Raw genomic sequence first — 14752 nt, forward strand, 5'->3', positions numbered from 1 at the left:
CAGCAAATTCTTGACTAAAAGTATGTAGCATGTGTGATCCACAGGTTACAGAAGTATACATAGAGCCATTGAAGTATAGCCATAAACAGTCTCAGATTTAGGATTCAAACTGACAATGCGGTAATCGTAGCTTTTTTGAACTACCTCAAGAGAGGGGGCACATATATATCCTATGCCTACCCATGGGGCATTTGAGGGCCATGTTGGATCTGCTATTGTATTCAATCATCAGATAATGTAATCCAAATCAACAATACTTCACAGCAACATCCACTTTGCAATCTACTTACCACGCTGATGATATGGCAACATCATAGCCTAACTGACTACAAGTCACATCAGCATCACAGTAAAAAAAACCAATTGCCACACACTGCACCCCATGTGTAGTCATTTTAGGCACCGGCCGATTATGCCAGCATAATTTAAAGCATAATAGGTGACCAAAAGCATCAAGCATAATGCCAGCATAATAGGGACGATGTTTGAAAATTTAATTAAAATGCGCAATACGCTCGCCTGAAAGAAAGCAAATATTCACTGCCAATAGTATTATTAGTGCATTTCATATTTAAAAACACGTAATATAGCTTATTAAACCGTTTCTTTGTTAGTTATTCACACTTTGCAGAAATAAGATCGAGATACTCTAATAGAGCAGTCACGTACTCTAATACAGCAGTCATGTAAGGCTGATATGCTCTAATAAAACAGTCAGTTCTAGAGCATAATCTTGATTTTGAAAGCATAATTTTGAGCATAATAGGCTTAATTTTTGAGCAATGCTCAAAAGCATAATAGGTAAAATTTTGGGCATAATAGGCCGGTGCCTAAGTCATTTGTACAATCAAAACCCCAGACTGTGAATTATTATCACCATCAACAGGCTCAAGACATACATCGCCAAAAAGAGCTAATTGAAGAACACCAGAGATAATACATGGAGTGTATCAAGTAATGCTAAATGCGATTGGACTTTGGAAAATCAGTTTTAATATCACATGTGAAATACATAGAAATCTATATATATATTTTGCTGTGTCACCATTAAAGTATATACTTGTGCACCTTGTCTATAGTGCCATATTGGGACCATAGATTGGGATCATTTGCCAGTTGTACCTTCACCACCTTGTTGTGCATGGCCTCACTTCATGACTTCAGAGACATGTCACACCTACATTGCAAATTAGGTAATTAAGAATCATACTGATTTCAGACTATACAGATTGTTTGTGGCTAGATTGTCAGTTTTTCAGTCTGGTATTCCCTTAAAATTGGTAAAATGTCTATGTATAAAAATGGCTTTAGTGCAGGACACACACACAACAGACACAGATACATTCATGTATACACTCAGATGACATTATTCTTTCACCCACACTGTGCAAAAAGTTTGATATACTCAGGTGCACACTAGTAGGCATAACTCAATTATACATTCAGTTTACACAGGTATGTATGAATATGATATACTATAATTGCATATCCTGTGTATTACAAATTGGCTGCTATACACTGGTGTGTATACATCATGTGTACATATGTAATAGATATACACAATGTAGTATAGCTTACCACAGCTTGTTGGCATGGTTACGTGGGCACAGTACATACAGCTAACTTATTATTAAATTCTTATGTATTCTGTGCTATTTTTAAAGAATTTATGTATAAAAATGTAATTCAATAAACTGTAACACACACAACAACAGCTCCATTGTCATCCAAGTGGCATTAATTTAAGCTTGCCTTTATGTAGAATTACATTTGTATAGAAAAAAAAAACATTAAGATGTTCCCCGTCACGGTGGCTTTTCTTCATCTACACCAGGCCCGACCCAGTTGGTGGTTGCTGTACATCAATTCAAGCCATACATGTAGTACTATTTTCACCAGGCTGCATCTGCCAAGACATAGTTATTTTAAAGAGCACATAGGCTACAATTACCAGTATAAAATTTATGGTACAACTTTATAACTGACTGAAAGAAACTGCAAAAGAACAGTTGTAACGTTGTAATGCTCAGACATACAGTACTTACCAGTTGTATGTCATACAGCTTCAGTTCTCTTCGCTGACTGAATCTGCAAAGGATATCAGTTGATAGTGAACAAATGCTAGTGAAAACTTACCAGCTGTCCATCGTACACATGGGTACTCTCTGTTGAGTGAATCTGCCAAGGATATCGGTCATTATTATACAAAGGCCGTGGTCATACTTAGCAGTTGTCTGCCGTAAACTTGGGTACTCCTTGATGGCCGAATGATATTGATTGCTAGTGCACAAAAGGCTATTGCAAGTTGTCCATCATACAAAGACCATGGTCATTATTGTCCATTGAACAACTTGAGTATGCTTTGCTGACTGAATCTGTCAAGAATATAAGCTGTTATTAGTATGCAAAGGCCATGATCATACTTACCGATTGTCTGTCATTATAACTTCAGTACTCTTTGCTGACCGAATCTGCCAAGGATATCGGTTGTTAGTGCACAAAGGTCATCGTACAACTTGAGTACTCCCTACTGAGTGAATCTGGCACACTTTACTGGTTGAATCTACCATACCAAGAATATCAGTAGTAAGTGCACACAGGCTATAAGTTATGAGGGACAAAACTTTGCAAAACTGTGTAAAACATGACTTTAAATTCACAAAAATCTAGAGAGCATCATTATACATTACTTCACTAAGGTAATCACTATAATAACCTCAATGATTTCATCAATATAATATTATATAGAAAACCGTCAATATTCACAAATTTGCAAGAATTTCATCCCTCAAAAATTTCTAGCATTTGTTGTCATTTCATCGATGCTTTTTTAATTATACAGTATTTAGGCATACTTAACAGTTGTTGGTGGAACATGACTGTTGGCGTACATAACATCTATGCTTTTGGGTAATGTCGTACACCACATTTATACCGCTGCAGTACCGGGAACATTGGCTTCATCGTCATATCATACACAAAGTATTAGGAGGATCTGTACTTGAAAATTATTATTAAGTCCTATATAAGGTAGGTAGTCAATTTAACTTTTAGGAACAGTATGTAAGCAGTACAGTATATTATAGTGATTACCTTAGTCAATTTAACTTTTAGGAACAGTATGTAAGCCACAGTGGTAGCTAGCAACATGCATACATACATTTGGCCAAGACTGTGATATTAATATAGTCACCTGTAGTAACACTAGTCACCTGGCTACTTGTTCTTCCTTAATAAATTTTGTTACAAAGGCCAGCTACCCAAACGTTTGATAGCACACACTGAAAGAACAAGTAGGCCTTACATAATATACATTTAGTACGGACTATTCAGGCATAGAAAAACGTGTAAAACCACTGGAAGCGAACACATGCTCACCTCTTTGATATGATTGGTTATAGTACCTATCTCTAATGAAAATTTTAATTGGCTGGACACTTGCAAGTGCTGTTGTTTTTCATGAGTAATGGTGCACCGCTGTGCTGATTCACTGGGTAGGCGCGACCACATGTCTGCACATCCCAGACCAAACTCGTTTCTATGGAATTTTCTATTTACTCAAATTTTCTGCTGACGCCTTCATAACTCTATAATGTTTAGCACTATGGGTATGATTTCAGTTAAGTCATACAAGAGACCAAAAAATAAGCTGCATACTTTCATATAGTATGATGGAGACTTTAGTCTATAATAAAAATGATTCATTGTAGATTGGTCACTTACTACACACAGTGTAGACTTATTCACAGATTCTTTAACTATATCTTTGTGATTACACCCAACATTCTTTTTTTGTGTACAGTCATGAACATCCATTGTAATGCCAGTTTACAGCAATGATTGCCATTTTACCAGACCACCACTGGAACGTGTAGCATGACAAAGTGAAACTTGACAATCTATGAGGTACATACAGGCTGCTGTTGCTTCCTCCAAGAAAATTTCGTAGATCCTCTGAGGATGAATTATAGAGAAATTTCAGTAATTTATCATAATTGTCTCAAATTATGGCTGATCTCATATCACTCACTGGTCTGGTTTCATTTAGCCACCAGGGTATAACCAGAAAATGCCAAATTCAAGTATTTTAGTCATCATAGTGTAAAAACAGTGTGTGTGTGTGTGTGTGTGTGTGTGTGTGTGTGTGTGTGTGTGTGTGTGTGTGTGTGTGTGTGTGTGTGTGTGTGCATTTGCATGTGTGTACTGTGTAGCATTAATATTTATTATGCATATGTGTGTGTGCATTTGCATGTGTGTACTGTGTAGCATTAATATTTATTATGCATATGTGTGTGTGCATGTGTAATGTACTGTAGCCTACCTATACACACATGTAGGCTCACTTATCTCGTTCATAAAAAGGATAAGCTTGATCACTGATGTAAGTTCCAGGAGAGACCACAGTTTTCTCCTGCAGTGTAACCTTCTCCATCACATCGTGTAGGTACTGTAGAAACAGGAGTACACACCATAAAACTTTCAGTAGCCACCCACACTATGAATAGGAACACATATATACATGGAATCCTTGCAGCACACTAATCCCTATAAACACTGTAATCAACTAGGATGACCTTCACACATACCTGTACAAACATGACACTCAGTTACTGTAGTAGCCCTACGTGGAATTTAAAAAATTGATGCACTAAAATTTTCTCCAATTTCCTTCTTCTATAGCTCATTTAAATTGCCATGCACTACTTTTCCAACAAAATCTGAGGTATCTATCATGTGTCATGAGATATGTCTTTTATTGCATTTCACAATACAAAATTTGTTACACCAGGTTTGTTCGGTCATTGTGGTACCAAAATTTCCATGAATTAGATCATTGTGCTCATAGAGGGTTGCTCTAAACATATCACACCTGAAAAGTTACCAGACACAAAGTAGGCTGTACACAATAATTAATTTTACAGAAACATATTGCACATACCTGTTAGCTGTCATTTTAGCCATGAGCAAACAGTTTGTACAATGATTGTTTTACAGTATACAGTCAAACCTCTCTAATGCGACGCTCAATGGGAGCCATAGATTTTGCTGAATAAAGGAGGTTGTTGGATTATCAAGTCACCTCTGTAATCCGACATTATACAATATGTCAGATTATGCAGTAAATAACAGGTAAAACACATCACGCAATGTTTTTAACATGAATTAATTTTAGAATTTGTAAGTATTACAGCTTTTTTCTATTACTGTTAACCAATTAAATACTTTGGTTGCTTAAAAATTATTTTCTGTGATTATTTTAATGCCGCTATTATTCTCTGTCAGATTACAAAGGTCAAAAACAATGCATTTCCAAGTCTAGAGAATCAAAGTTTGTGTCGGATTACCAGGTACAGAGTTGTCAGATTACAGAGGTTGTTTTCTATACAAAAATGTTGGTAAATGACATTTTGGTCGGATTAGAGAGGATTCTGGATTATGCAGGTGTTGGATTAGAGAGGTTTGACTGAATATACAATTACTGTTTTACAGAGGACACCTGCATAACCTGGACACTTAGTTGAGGCCCCAAAGTACCAGCTTTTACATGTAAACTGACCTGGAAAATCAGGACATCTTAATAATCAGGACATTTTTGGTAGAATACCAAGGTGTCTTTAATACACAGGTTCCACTGTAATAAATTTATATTTCATTTTGAATATCAGGACACCCTCCTATCTCACATAGCTAGACCAACTTTTTCGGGGGAAGTTCCACTGCTTGGTGCAAATTGCCAAAGCCATTCTCTTCTTACTGTTTAGGTTCTGAGACTATTATACTTTAAAATGTGGCACAGTGTTTGCTTGAACACAACAGGATCCAAAACAAGCATGTTGCTCAATAGCGAAAGGCTTAGTCAGTCTGGCTATGCGAGATTTGTTGGACTCCTGAACATATGTACATACAAACTAAATCATCTGTACATAATACTTGATGCATCACTCTTAACCTACACTTTGGATGGTGGTGGTCTATCAAAGTGTCGTACCAATGATGGTGACTGGCTATACAATATGACACAGTGGGACATACAAAATGACACAGCGAGACATACAATATGACACAGTGAGACACATAATATGACACAGTGGGACTAACACGTGCAAAAGCAGTGATGTCATGCTTAGAACTGTGTCCAGAATGAGTGTGACTATTCAAACTGGACCACACCCATTTTTCTCCCTACAAAGATAAAGTGGTCTAGCCAGGTGAGATTAGTACATAAAGTATAACATGCTTAAGTAATCTGTAAAGGACAATACAAACATATCATAGATCCTTTACACTCTAAGGATCTATGAACATATCCACTCACCAAGAGGAATGTATAGTGAATGTAGTATTCACAGCGGAATCAACACTAATAACTAACTAGTTACTGTCTGTCCAGTTTGCCACATAACTGTAGGAAACTAGGAATTTGCGCGGTGGTCTAGGACGATAAGCTCTTCCGGAGTATCAAATCACGTGATTCGTAAGTGTTCGAATTTACTATGATAAGCAACACTAGTTTTACAACCGGATGCAGTTAGACCTGTTTTGCCGAGAGCTCAGACTAGCAGTGTGTGAAGTCTAGCGCAGTTCTTTTCATCCGAGTTTTTATCGATGATACTTTGTTTCATTGCGCACAGTTCTATCGGGTCGGAGGCACTTTTATGTGAGCACCGCCTCCAGAGGTGAGTCAGTGTAGCTATTAATGTTCACTTCTTATTGCCGTGGTGTACTAAATATTAATCTTTTAGGTGTTAGCTAGACGCGCGTAGTTGTATCGCTCTCAAGACTAGGTCAAGGCGTCGTGTGCCACTAGTATCACGGTAAGCGTACATGAATTGTGCGTGTGGTTCATTAAAGTTTCTGTTTATGTAGTTTTGTCTTTAGGTACAAAAGCACATTTAAAAGGTTTGTTAGTTTACTTGTTGTCTATACTGTTTTACGGGCTGATGATTCAATGCAGGTATTGTATGGAAGTTGCTTGGGCGGCATAGTTTGCTGCATCATGCACTGACATAATATAATAGCTTGATAAGCAGTAGTGCTTCTTTCTTGCCAGCTTTTTCTTTTCAATGATAGTGGCAATGGAACTGCTGCTGCTTATTATGATTGCACAGCATTTCAATAGTTACAGGTATGTCTGTTGTATTACTGACTAACTATTTTAAAGTATTCATTTTGTAGGGCTGAATTGTAGAATCACATGCTACTGATACTTCGTTGTGTAGATGCCAGGCACATGATCATGATTGAGTTAACTGTGTTTACGCAGTGAACAGGTATAATAGCTTTTCATAGTTGTCTATTGGAGAATACACCTTTTCTATTGTAGAACAGTGTGTGGAGTTTAGGAGATGTGAACTAGGAAGAAGAATTATGTCCACACATGTACATCTGGTGAATTTATCAGCTTCGTTTCATTTGTAAGGCCACAAAAGAGCATTTGAATCATTGTTAAGTGATTTCTTTTGTCTGTAGACGTCGTTTGATGTTGAGGCCTATATAGAAGAAGAATGATGTACCTGCTACTTTTATCAAAGTGAACACTACTGGACACATTTCATGTTGTTTACTCAATGTTGTACAATTTTAAATTTTTTAATATGAAACCTCTAATCTTATAATAGTAAAGATATTCACTTCAGATATACTACATTGTGTTACACCACAATTATACATTGGTGAGTATATCAAATATGTATTTCTTACATATGCACATATTATACTTATGTAAACAGAGGTTATGCACGTGGTTAACCAGTAGTGTATAAGTCAATTATACTCATATATTATACATAGTATAGTGTAAATGGTATCTATACACAGGTACAACCATGGTGTATAACAGATGTGCCACACATGTGTATCCTTGGTGTATATCATAATAATACGTCAGTTATACACCTATGTATTTCAAATGTTTTGCATGGTGCCACTTCATAAAAGAAGATATGTAATCATACACTGTAGCTAACTACTAGACGAAGTACCAACGATGGTGCACGAAAGTATTTAAATAAAGTTTCAAAATAATCATTAGCCAGACTATGCAAGCTGAAATGAAAAAGCATGTAAAACAATTATATTAATTTTGACACCACATGCAGTTAATGATCCCTTCATTAATATCATTGACATGGTTTAAATAAAGTAATTAAGAGAGTAAAGCAGCTGTAACATTAATATTTTATTTATGCAGTATTCAAGTGTTACTAAATTCACAAGTAAGATTGGTTAACTAATTTTCTGGAATAGAAAGAATGGAGGCTACATGCATGTTCACACAACCCCTTCAATGTGTGATGTGATGATGAAAATTAATATCCTGTGTTTATATTAGGTTTTATTGTAGCTATAAAAGTGACAGCAGTGTATAGATATGAGATGCTATATGTGCATAAACAGTTAAAACAAGGTCTATAGCTAAGTAAGAACATTACAAAGGATGAAAGACTGGAAGCTGGAAGCTGCATGCCCCCTCAATGTGTGATGTGATGATGAAATATCCTATGTATTAAACACGTCATAGAAAGACTGGAGGCTGCATGCTCACACAGCCCCCTCAAAGTGGGATGTGATAATGAAATATCCTGTGTATTAAACATGTCATAGAAAGACTGGAGGCTGCATGCTCACACAGCCCCCTCAATGTGGGATGTGATAATGAAATATCCTGTGTATTAAACTTTACTATGGTCTTATTGTAGCTATAAAAGTGACAGCAGTGTATAGATAGGAGATACTATGTGCATAGGCGGCGGAAAGGGGGGGGCTAGGGGGCTAAAGCCCCCCCTAGGTCTGCTGAGGGGGGGCTTAGCTAGCCCCCCCTCAGAATGATATCACACCGAAATTATCTTTCTTGGAGTGGGGCTGAAAATCGTGATAAAGATCGAGATACTCTAATAGAGCAGTCACTCTAATAAAGTAGTCAGTGTGTAGTGAGCTATGTAAGGATTTTTATGTAGTTTATCAGCTAGAAATGGGAGGTGGAAAGCTCTTGTCAGTTGGTTGTGACCTTTTTTTTTTTTTTTTTTTTTTTTTTTTTGGTCTCACCTTACCAAACTATAGAAATAAATCTGGGTCAGCTCAGCGGAGCCCCCCCTCATATCAACTACTTCCTCCGCCGCTGACTATGTGCATAAACAGTTAAAACAAGGGCTGTAAGATGATGACTACTACTGTATGTTCATCTTGGCTTCAAAAGATTGAAATCACTCTTCGCATAATAAACATAGTGAGTTTGTTGTGTGCATTAGCTTATTGTATTCCTTCCTATACTACTTACCTGTTTAAGTCTAAACAAGTAGAATAATTGAGTACAGAATGGCACATATTATAGAGCATTTTAAAGTTTACCATGTGCTGTTTAGGCCAAAAGAAAAAGTAGTTATGTGTATACCTGCCTACAGTGCAGGACTTGCTCGGTGAGTATATATGCATTTCAGTTGTAACTTGTAGCAACAAAATTAAATGCAATGGAAAATATGCATATTAATGGTATAGCACTTTATATATACTACAACTACAGATACTATAATTATGGTAGAGGGAATGGTTAATTCCTATAACACAAAATAATGCTCATAACTGATAGATATTACACATCAGCATTGTTTATAATCATGATAACAACAAAGGGAGGTTTAAAAGTGCGTCTGTAGGTAGCACCCATCTTTCAAACGTGCTGAACATTTTGTGCTATAGCTACACTATACCACCCTATACTTATTTGACAAAATGTTTAGCATTTAACTTTCTACTAAAAGTTTATGTATTGCTGGCATGTATAGCTATAATAATACTCATTCAATAGTACTAAAACAATGTGGGCTATGGATACAGTACTATCCCACAGCACAGGTTATATTCAGACCTTCAGTGCTGGTCACTGTAAAGTGTTAATAATAATTTTACAACCAAGTACTAAGTAAAATAATTATACAACCAAGTAATAATACGAAATGCGGTTAAAATCACGTCATTAATAATGAATGAATGAATAAAATTAAATAAATAAATAAATAATGTTTGAGAAAACTACGAGGCCTAGAGACATGAACTAAGCGGGGATAGATTCACCTGTGAATGAAGGTACAACCGTATAATAAGTACGCCTGTTCGTGCTGATGACTTAAACGTACGTGTAATTCTATATAACGCCCGGCACCACACCCTTGTTTAATTACAGATTGCTTGAAGGAGAAGATTAGTAAACGTCCGCGGAGAGGCTAGAGGCCACTTTACTGGTAAACAACAACATTACAAGTATGTTTAAATGTTTGTAACTGTGTATTTTGTGTGCAGGATATGCGCTCCAGGCGTCATGCAGTGAACAACCACTGAGCTGATGACCAGTTGGGATACCAGCTGATGCGCTCATAAACAACCAGCTGGAACAACAAGGTAATGAGTAATGTAATACTTGTACCGGTAGTTATATTATACGTCTTCATCCTTCATCTGGCTTGTTAGCGGCTGGAATTATTTTCCACTGGACTTAGCCATCTACTACTCTACAGTGAGTCTGTATAATAGCTAAACTAGAAGCCGATGCAGTGCTGCATATACAACAATGTGTAACTATCTCCTGTATGTTGTGCATGGCTGTATGCATAATATTATAGACTGCAATCACTGTGCCAATGCCACACCGCTAATATACTGGCACATCACCTGTGGCCTCTAGTTACAACAGAGTCTGTTGTGCCATATTGGCTTGATTGGGATCAATTGTTAATTGTGCCTTTACCATGTCCCTTGTTCTGCATAGCCTCACTTCACTGCTGAGTCATCTTGAGAGACATGCCACACCTACAATATATAGCTACTTTCAATATAGCTTGGTTTTTGTGTAGGCTATGTTTTAGTATTGTGGTTTTCTGATGCTCCCTTGCCTGTGTACATATGCCTATGTATCATCTCCACCAGTACACATACACTGCTCTGAGTGCTGTCTATGGCACTGTTTATACTTGCCCAATGGGTAGGTTGCAACGTTGGTGTTTGTACTTGATTGTATGTGACGCGGTCCTAGTAATAATAATAATAATAATAATACCAAATGTATATAGACTACAATAATGTACCAAAACAGTACCTACATTCCTGTTCCCTAGTGTACAATATCGATTTTTCATCATTGTTCTTAAAAACTACAGTAAAGTACTATTACAAATTGCAAGTATAAATTAACAGAGAAAATGGTAGATTGGTAGTATTTTGAAAAAGGTACATAGGTACTCAGTGAGAGAAAAAAGGTACACAGAATGACAAGTTACACATGTAGTGAGAGAAAAATGTAGTATTTCAAGTCACACTGTAGAGCTTGATTATGCTTAACAAATGCTACCAGCATGCTGTGACAGTATTGTGAGGCTGGTTTCTGTTTGACATATAATAGTACGTATATATTCATATTATATTCAAACATACTCTTGCATATTCTCAAATTTTTCTTCTTAATTTCATAATACATTTCCACATTAATTGTATACCTTTTTACAAGCTAAGTGATGAAATTATGTGACAGAGTACATCTGAGTGCTCTATTAGAAATGTTACAACTACTTGTGACCAATTGCAGACACATGTACCCTTGTTCTCCTTGTGGATATACCCCTCATGTAATCAAATGTCAAGTATTGTTCTACAGTGTTCTATAGTCTTTTCTGCATTGCCATACTTCAACATAGTTTCTGTTGCAATCCCACAAGTACAAATTTCAGGGTTTCTGAAATTCCAAGGGAAGCTTACTATTAGATATAGTGCCTAATTTTGAACTAATCTTTATTGCTACTTTGTATCGTATCATAAAATATAAATGGTTGTATGCTAGTGCACATGTTAACACACAATGTGTTTAATTATTACATGTGTAGGTACTTTGTGTGGGGACATTGGCTGCTGCAACTATTGTATTATTAGCCATTCTTAGTATTGATGATCACAATGGTGAATGTGAAAACTCTGACTTACACAAATCCGGTGCTTTCTGGCTTATATCTGCAGCTGGGCTTGGCTTAATTTTTGAGTCAATTATAACAATTCTTCGGTTATTAGATGTAAACATTAATGTGCTTGGAAAAGTGGTAAGCATAGAATGGACATGCAAGTCACTCTGGTGTCATTTTTATTTTAATACACAGGATGTATTGCTCAGAAGTCTATTGATAGTGTCCCTGTTAGCTGGAGGAGCAGTTAATGCTATATTTGCTATTGATAATGCTGATACTTACAACAGACTTAAACCTTGTCCTGACAATGATCAAAAAACAGAAAAAGTTTGCTTTGATGTAAAATGGCTTAGAGATTCTGAAATAGCTGCTGCAGTAAGTTATTATATGGAACTCACACACCTAAGAATTGAAATACAAAGTTTAGTTATTTTAGTCTGCATTCCTGACCTGTCGTGCTATGTGATGGGCTAGTTTATGACATCAATCTGATGTTTATCCATTCAGTTACTATTCTTGCTTATGGCTAAGACAAGGTGTGTATCATCAGACATGCACATTTGGGCATATTTTATGCTATGCGTAATGGCTGTGTAGTACTGTAAAGCTACAATGGCTGTGTTACTTTTATGAAAAACTAACAATTTAACTGGATTCTTTTTTTAATACTTAACCTATACCTGTGCCATACTATAAACATGTCAATTCCTCAAAATATGTCCCTATCAATTAATGGAATTATATAAATTTTCATGCACAATGGGGATAACTACTGCATTATGTATATTGTGTAGGAACATATTCAAAGCTTACAAAACAAACCTTGTTTGGTTATTTATAGGTTCTATCCATTTCTGTAATTATGGTCTTTGGAGCATTGGCAGTAATCATTATCAGGACAAGAAGTGAAAAGCATGCAGCTAAACAGACTCCATATGCATAATTTTGTACATATCCATTTATTTGTGAAGAGTATAATTTGTTCATTACTGGTAAGTTTCACACATAACATAATTCTTTTGTTTTATTATTAAAAGCTACGTAGTGTAAGTGACTGTGTCCTCTTTAATACCCTGGCACACACATACCCATAAACATCACTGTTGTACTGCATTTATAATAATCTCTATTATGAACTATACACTGTTTCATGATATTGCCTAGCACTACTTACTGTGTACTGATAAGTATAGTCAGTCAATATTTCTATGGGTAAACATTTTAATTGTTGCACAATTACAAGCATATAAGTGATAATTATGCATGTCTTCAGGCCGGCACATTAACCATTAGCAGAGATATGGTAACTACTTCAAGTTAACCAGTAGCTGACTATTGGAATGTTGTTGATTACTGATATGTAGCTTTTGTGTATACTTTCTAGAGATGCTAATGCGTTGTTATGTAGTTAGGTATGTGTGATTCCTTTTTTGGGAATATATATGGTTTGGGAAATATACTGTAATATTAATAGTTTGGCGTATAATGTTGCTTTACAACATGTGTATGGGTGTACATTGGGAATTATTATACTTGTTTGAATGTTATAAAAAGCTATCCAGATAATTCCCCTCCTAGCCTAAAAATTGTAAGTACACAGATTCACAGGGTATGCATCCATATATGTGTATGCAGATAATGCATTCTAAAGTTCACCAAAACAGAATCCTTTAAAACTGAATTGCTAGACATATTTAAAATAGCTACGTATGTGATACAGTTATGTGATACAGTTTCTGTAGTAGTTCTATAACTATTTCCCAATTATTCAATGCATGGATTTCCATAAGAAATTTTAAACCTATTTGTAAGCATGCATATAAGAGAAGACAACCAGTACCCTAAATACCTGCATGTGGCATCCATAATATCCCAGTCATCATCACAAACTGTACCCATTGTCTGTTATAGTGCACCTCCACACAGCCTTCAAATTGGTTAGCACCAGTTGTTAAACAAATTAAAGTGAAGAAGTAGAGTATATGTATACTATGTAGATTGACACATCATAGTTATATAGATGCATAGAGAGTTAGATTGTTGTACTCTTATCAAGAGTCACGTGGCCAAGAAAGTAAATAGTACACACCTCAGCGTAGCCACTACTTTCATCCCCACCTGAAGAACATTGTCAAAATGAGCAAGATACACCTGCCCATGCACTGTTAAAAAGCCTGAGTGCATTTCATACCAAAATTGTATGCATTGCATACTGAGTTGCTACACTAGAAGGTATGAAACAGATCTGCATGCATTACATACTAAAAACGTTAGCATATCAAACTAACATATTGGTATGAAATAACATACCCTTTGAGCATACCATGACGCCACAGCTCAGAGATATGCGCCTCTTATATGGGAAGATAAGCGCCTCTTATATGGAGCGTTTATGAATAGGCGCATACAAAAGCATTGGATGCGAGATGGGTTTGGGAGCTTGTTAGAAACTCTCGAGGGAAAGAGGTTGAAGGATCATGACGAGTCGAGTAAACTGAAGCACAGAGTGAGTTCTTAGTATTTAATAAGCAACGGTTTCAGGAAACCATAGATTACAATTATAACTCCCCGTGACAAGTGTGGGTTAAATAAACTCTGGTTTGGTTCTAAGCCTTGTTCCAAGCTCCTTTATATGTTGTGTAACTGTTAGAGTTGATAATGAATACCATCAGTCTCATACCCAGACCCAGCTGGGCCATTTTCAGTCAACCAGCTTTGGCATCCAATGAAAGTTTGGCTGAATCTTAGTGTAACATACTGACTTGTACATGCACACATTGTTATGTAACACTATATATAAGTTCACA

The 14752-nt window shown here is 36.3% G+C and overlaps 1 protein-coding gene and 3 long non-coding RNA genes across 16 annotated transcripts in view; 3 read left to right on the forward strand and 1 right to left on the reverse strand.

The window, feature by feature from the left end:
• Positions 1-1472: 1472 nt before the first annotated feature.
• On the reverse strand, positions 1473-6520 carry LOC136264009 (uncharacterized). 8 transcript variants are annotated; one of them, XR_010704924.1, is made up of 9 exons: positions 6317-6520; positions 6100-6183; positions 5955-6005; positions 4587-5082; positions 4344-4447; positions 2428-2563; positions 2137-2375; positions 2046-2088; positions 1473-1906 (listed from the first exon to the last, which is right to left on the reverse strand). It is a non-coding gene; the product is annotated as an uncharacterized lncRNA (long non-coding RNA). The 8 variants fall into 8 exon arrangements; XR_010704926.1 differs by lacking the exon at positions 6100-6183 and having other exon boundaries at positions 4322-4447; positions 6317-6431; XR_010704921.1 differs by lacking the exon at positions 6100-6183 and having other exon boundaries at positions 1474-1906; positions 6317-6430.
• LOC136264010 (uncharacterized) lies at positions 6504-7621 on the forward strand. 3 transcript variants are annotated; one of them, XR_010704930.1, is made up of 7 exons: positions 6504-6677; positions 6744-6815; positions 6868-6900; positions 6956-7126; positions 7177-7271; positions 7325-7415; positions 7471-7621. It is a non-coding gene; the product is annotated as an uncharacterized lncRNA (long non-coding RNA). The 3 variants fall into 3 exon arrangements; XR_010704929.1 differs by having other exon boundaries at positions 6868-7126; XR_010704928.1 differs by having other exon boundaries at positions 6744-7126.
• Positions 7622-9125: 1504 nt separating this feature from the next.
• Positions 9126-13052, forward strand: LOC136264236 (uncharacterized). 4 transcript variants are annotated; one of them, XR_010705008.1, is made up of 7 exons: positions 9139-9226; positions 10181-10238; positions 10297-10395; positions 10465-10510; positions 11871-12080; positions 12138-12320; positions 12787-13052. XR_010705008.1 is itself a non-coding variant. In XM_066058949.1 (4 exons), the coding sequence occupies exons 1-4, from the start codon at positions 9158-9160 to the stop codon at positions 12886-12888; spliced, it is 564 nt and encodes a 187-aa protein (XP_065915021.1). In that variant the 5' UTR covers positions 9126-9157; the 3' UTR covers positions 12889-13052. The 4 variants fall into 4 exon arrangements, 2 of the variants coding, with proteins under 2 accessions (XP_065915021.1, XP_065915022.1); XR_010705009.1 differs by lacking the exon at positions 10465-10510; XM_066058949.1 differs by lacking the exons at positions 10181-10238; positions 10297-10395; positions 10465-10510 and having other exon boundaries at positions 9126-9226.
• A 1252-nt stretch (positions 13053-14304) lies between these two features.
• LOC136263378 (uncharacterized) overlaps positions 14305-14752 on the forward strand; it is a 28582-nt gene continuing 28134 nt past the window's right edge. The window contains exon 1 of the long non-coding RNA XR_010704607.1: positions 14305-14451. This is a non-coding gene — a long non-coding RNA (uncharacterized lncRNA). The remainder of the gene's footprint in view (positions 14452-14752) is intronic.

Source organism: Dysidea avara, chromosome 8 (genome assembly GCF_963678975.1).
Source record: "Dysidea avara chromosome 8, odDysAvar1.4, whole genome shotgun sequence".
In the NCBI taxonomy this organism is placed as follows: Eukaryota; Metazoa; Porifera; class Demospongiae; order Dictyoceratida; family Dysideidae; genus Dysidea; species Dysidea avara.

Bases quoted from the DNA above. Each gene is read 5' to 3' on its own strand.
- LOC136264236 (XM_066058949.1), top strand. From the start codon at position 9,158: ATGATGACTACTACTGTATGTTCATCTTGGCTTCAAAAGATTGAAATC. The intron at 9,227-11,870 runs GTGAGTTTGTTG...TTACATGTGTAG, and splicing joins CTCTTCGCATAATAAACATA to GTACTTTGTGTGGGGACATT. The intron at 12,081-12,137 runs GTAAGCATAGAA...TTTAATACACAG, and splicing joins TTAATGTGCTTGGAAAAGTG to GATGTATTGCTCAGAAGTCT.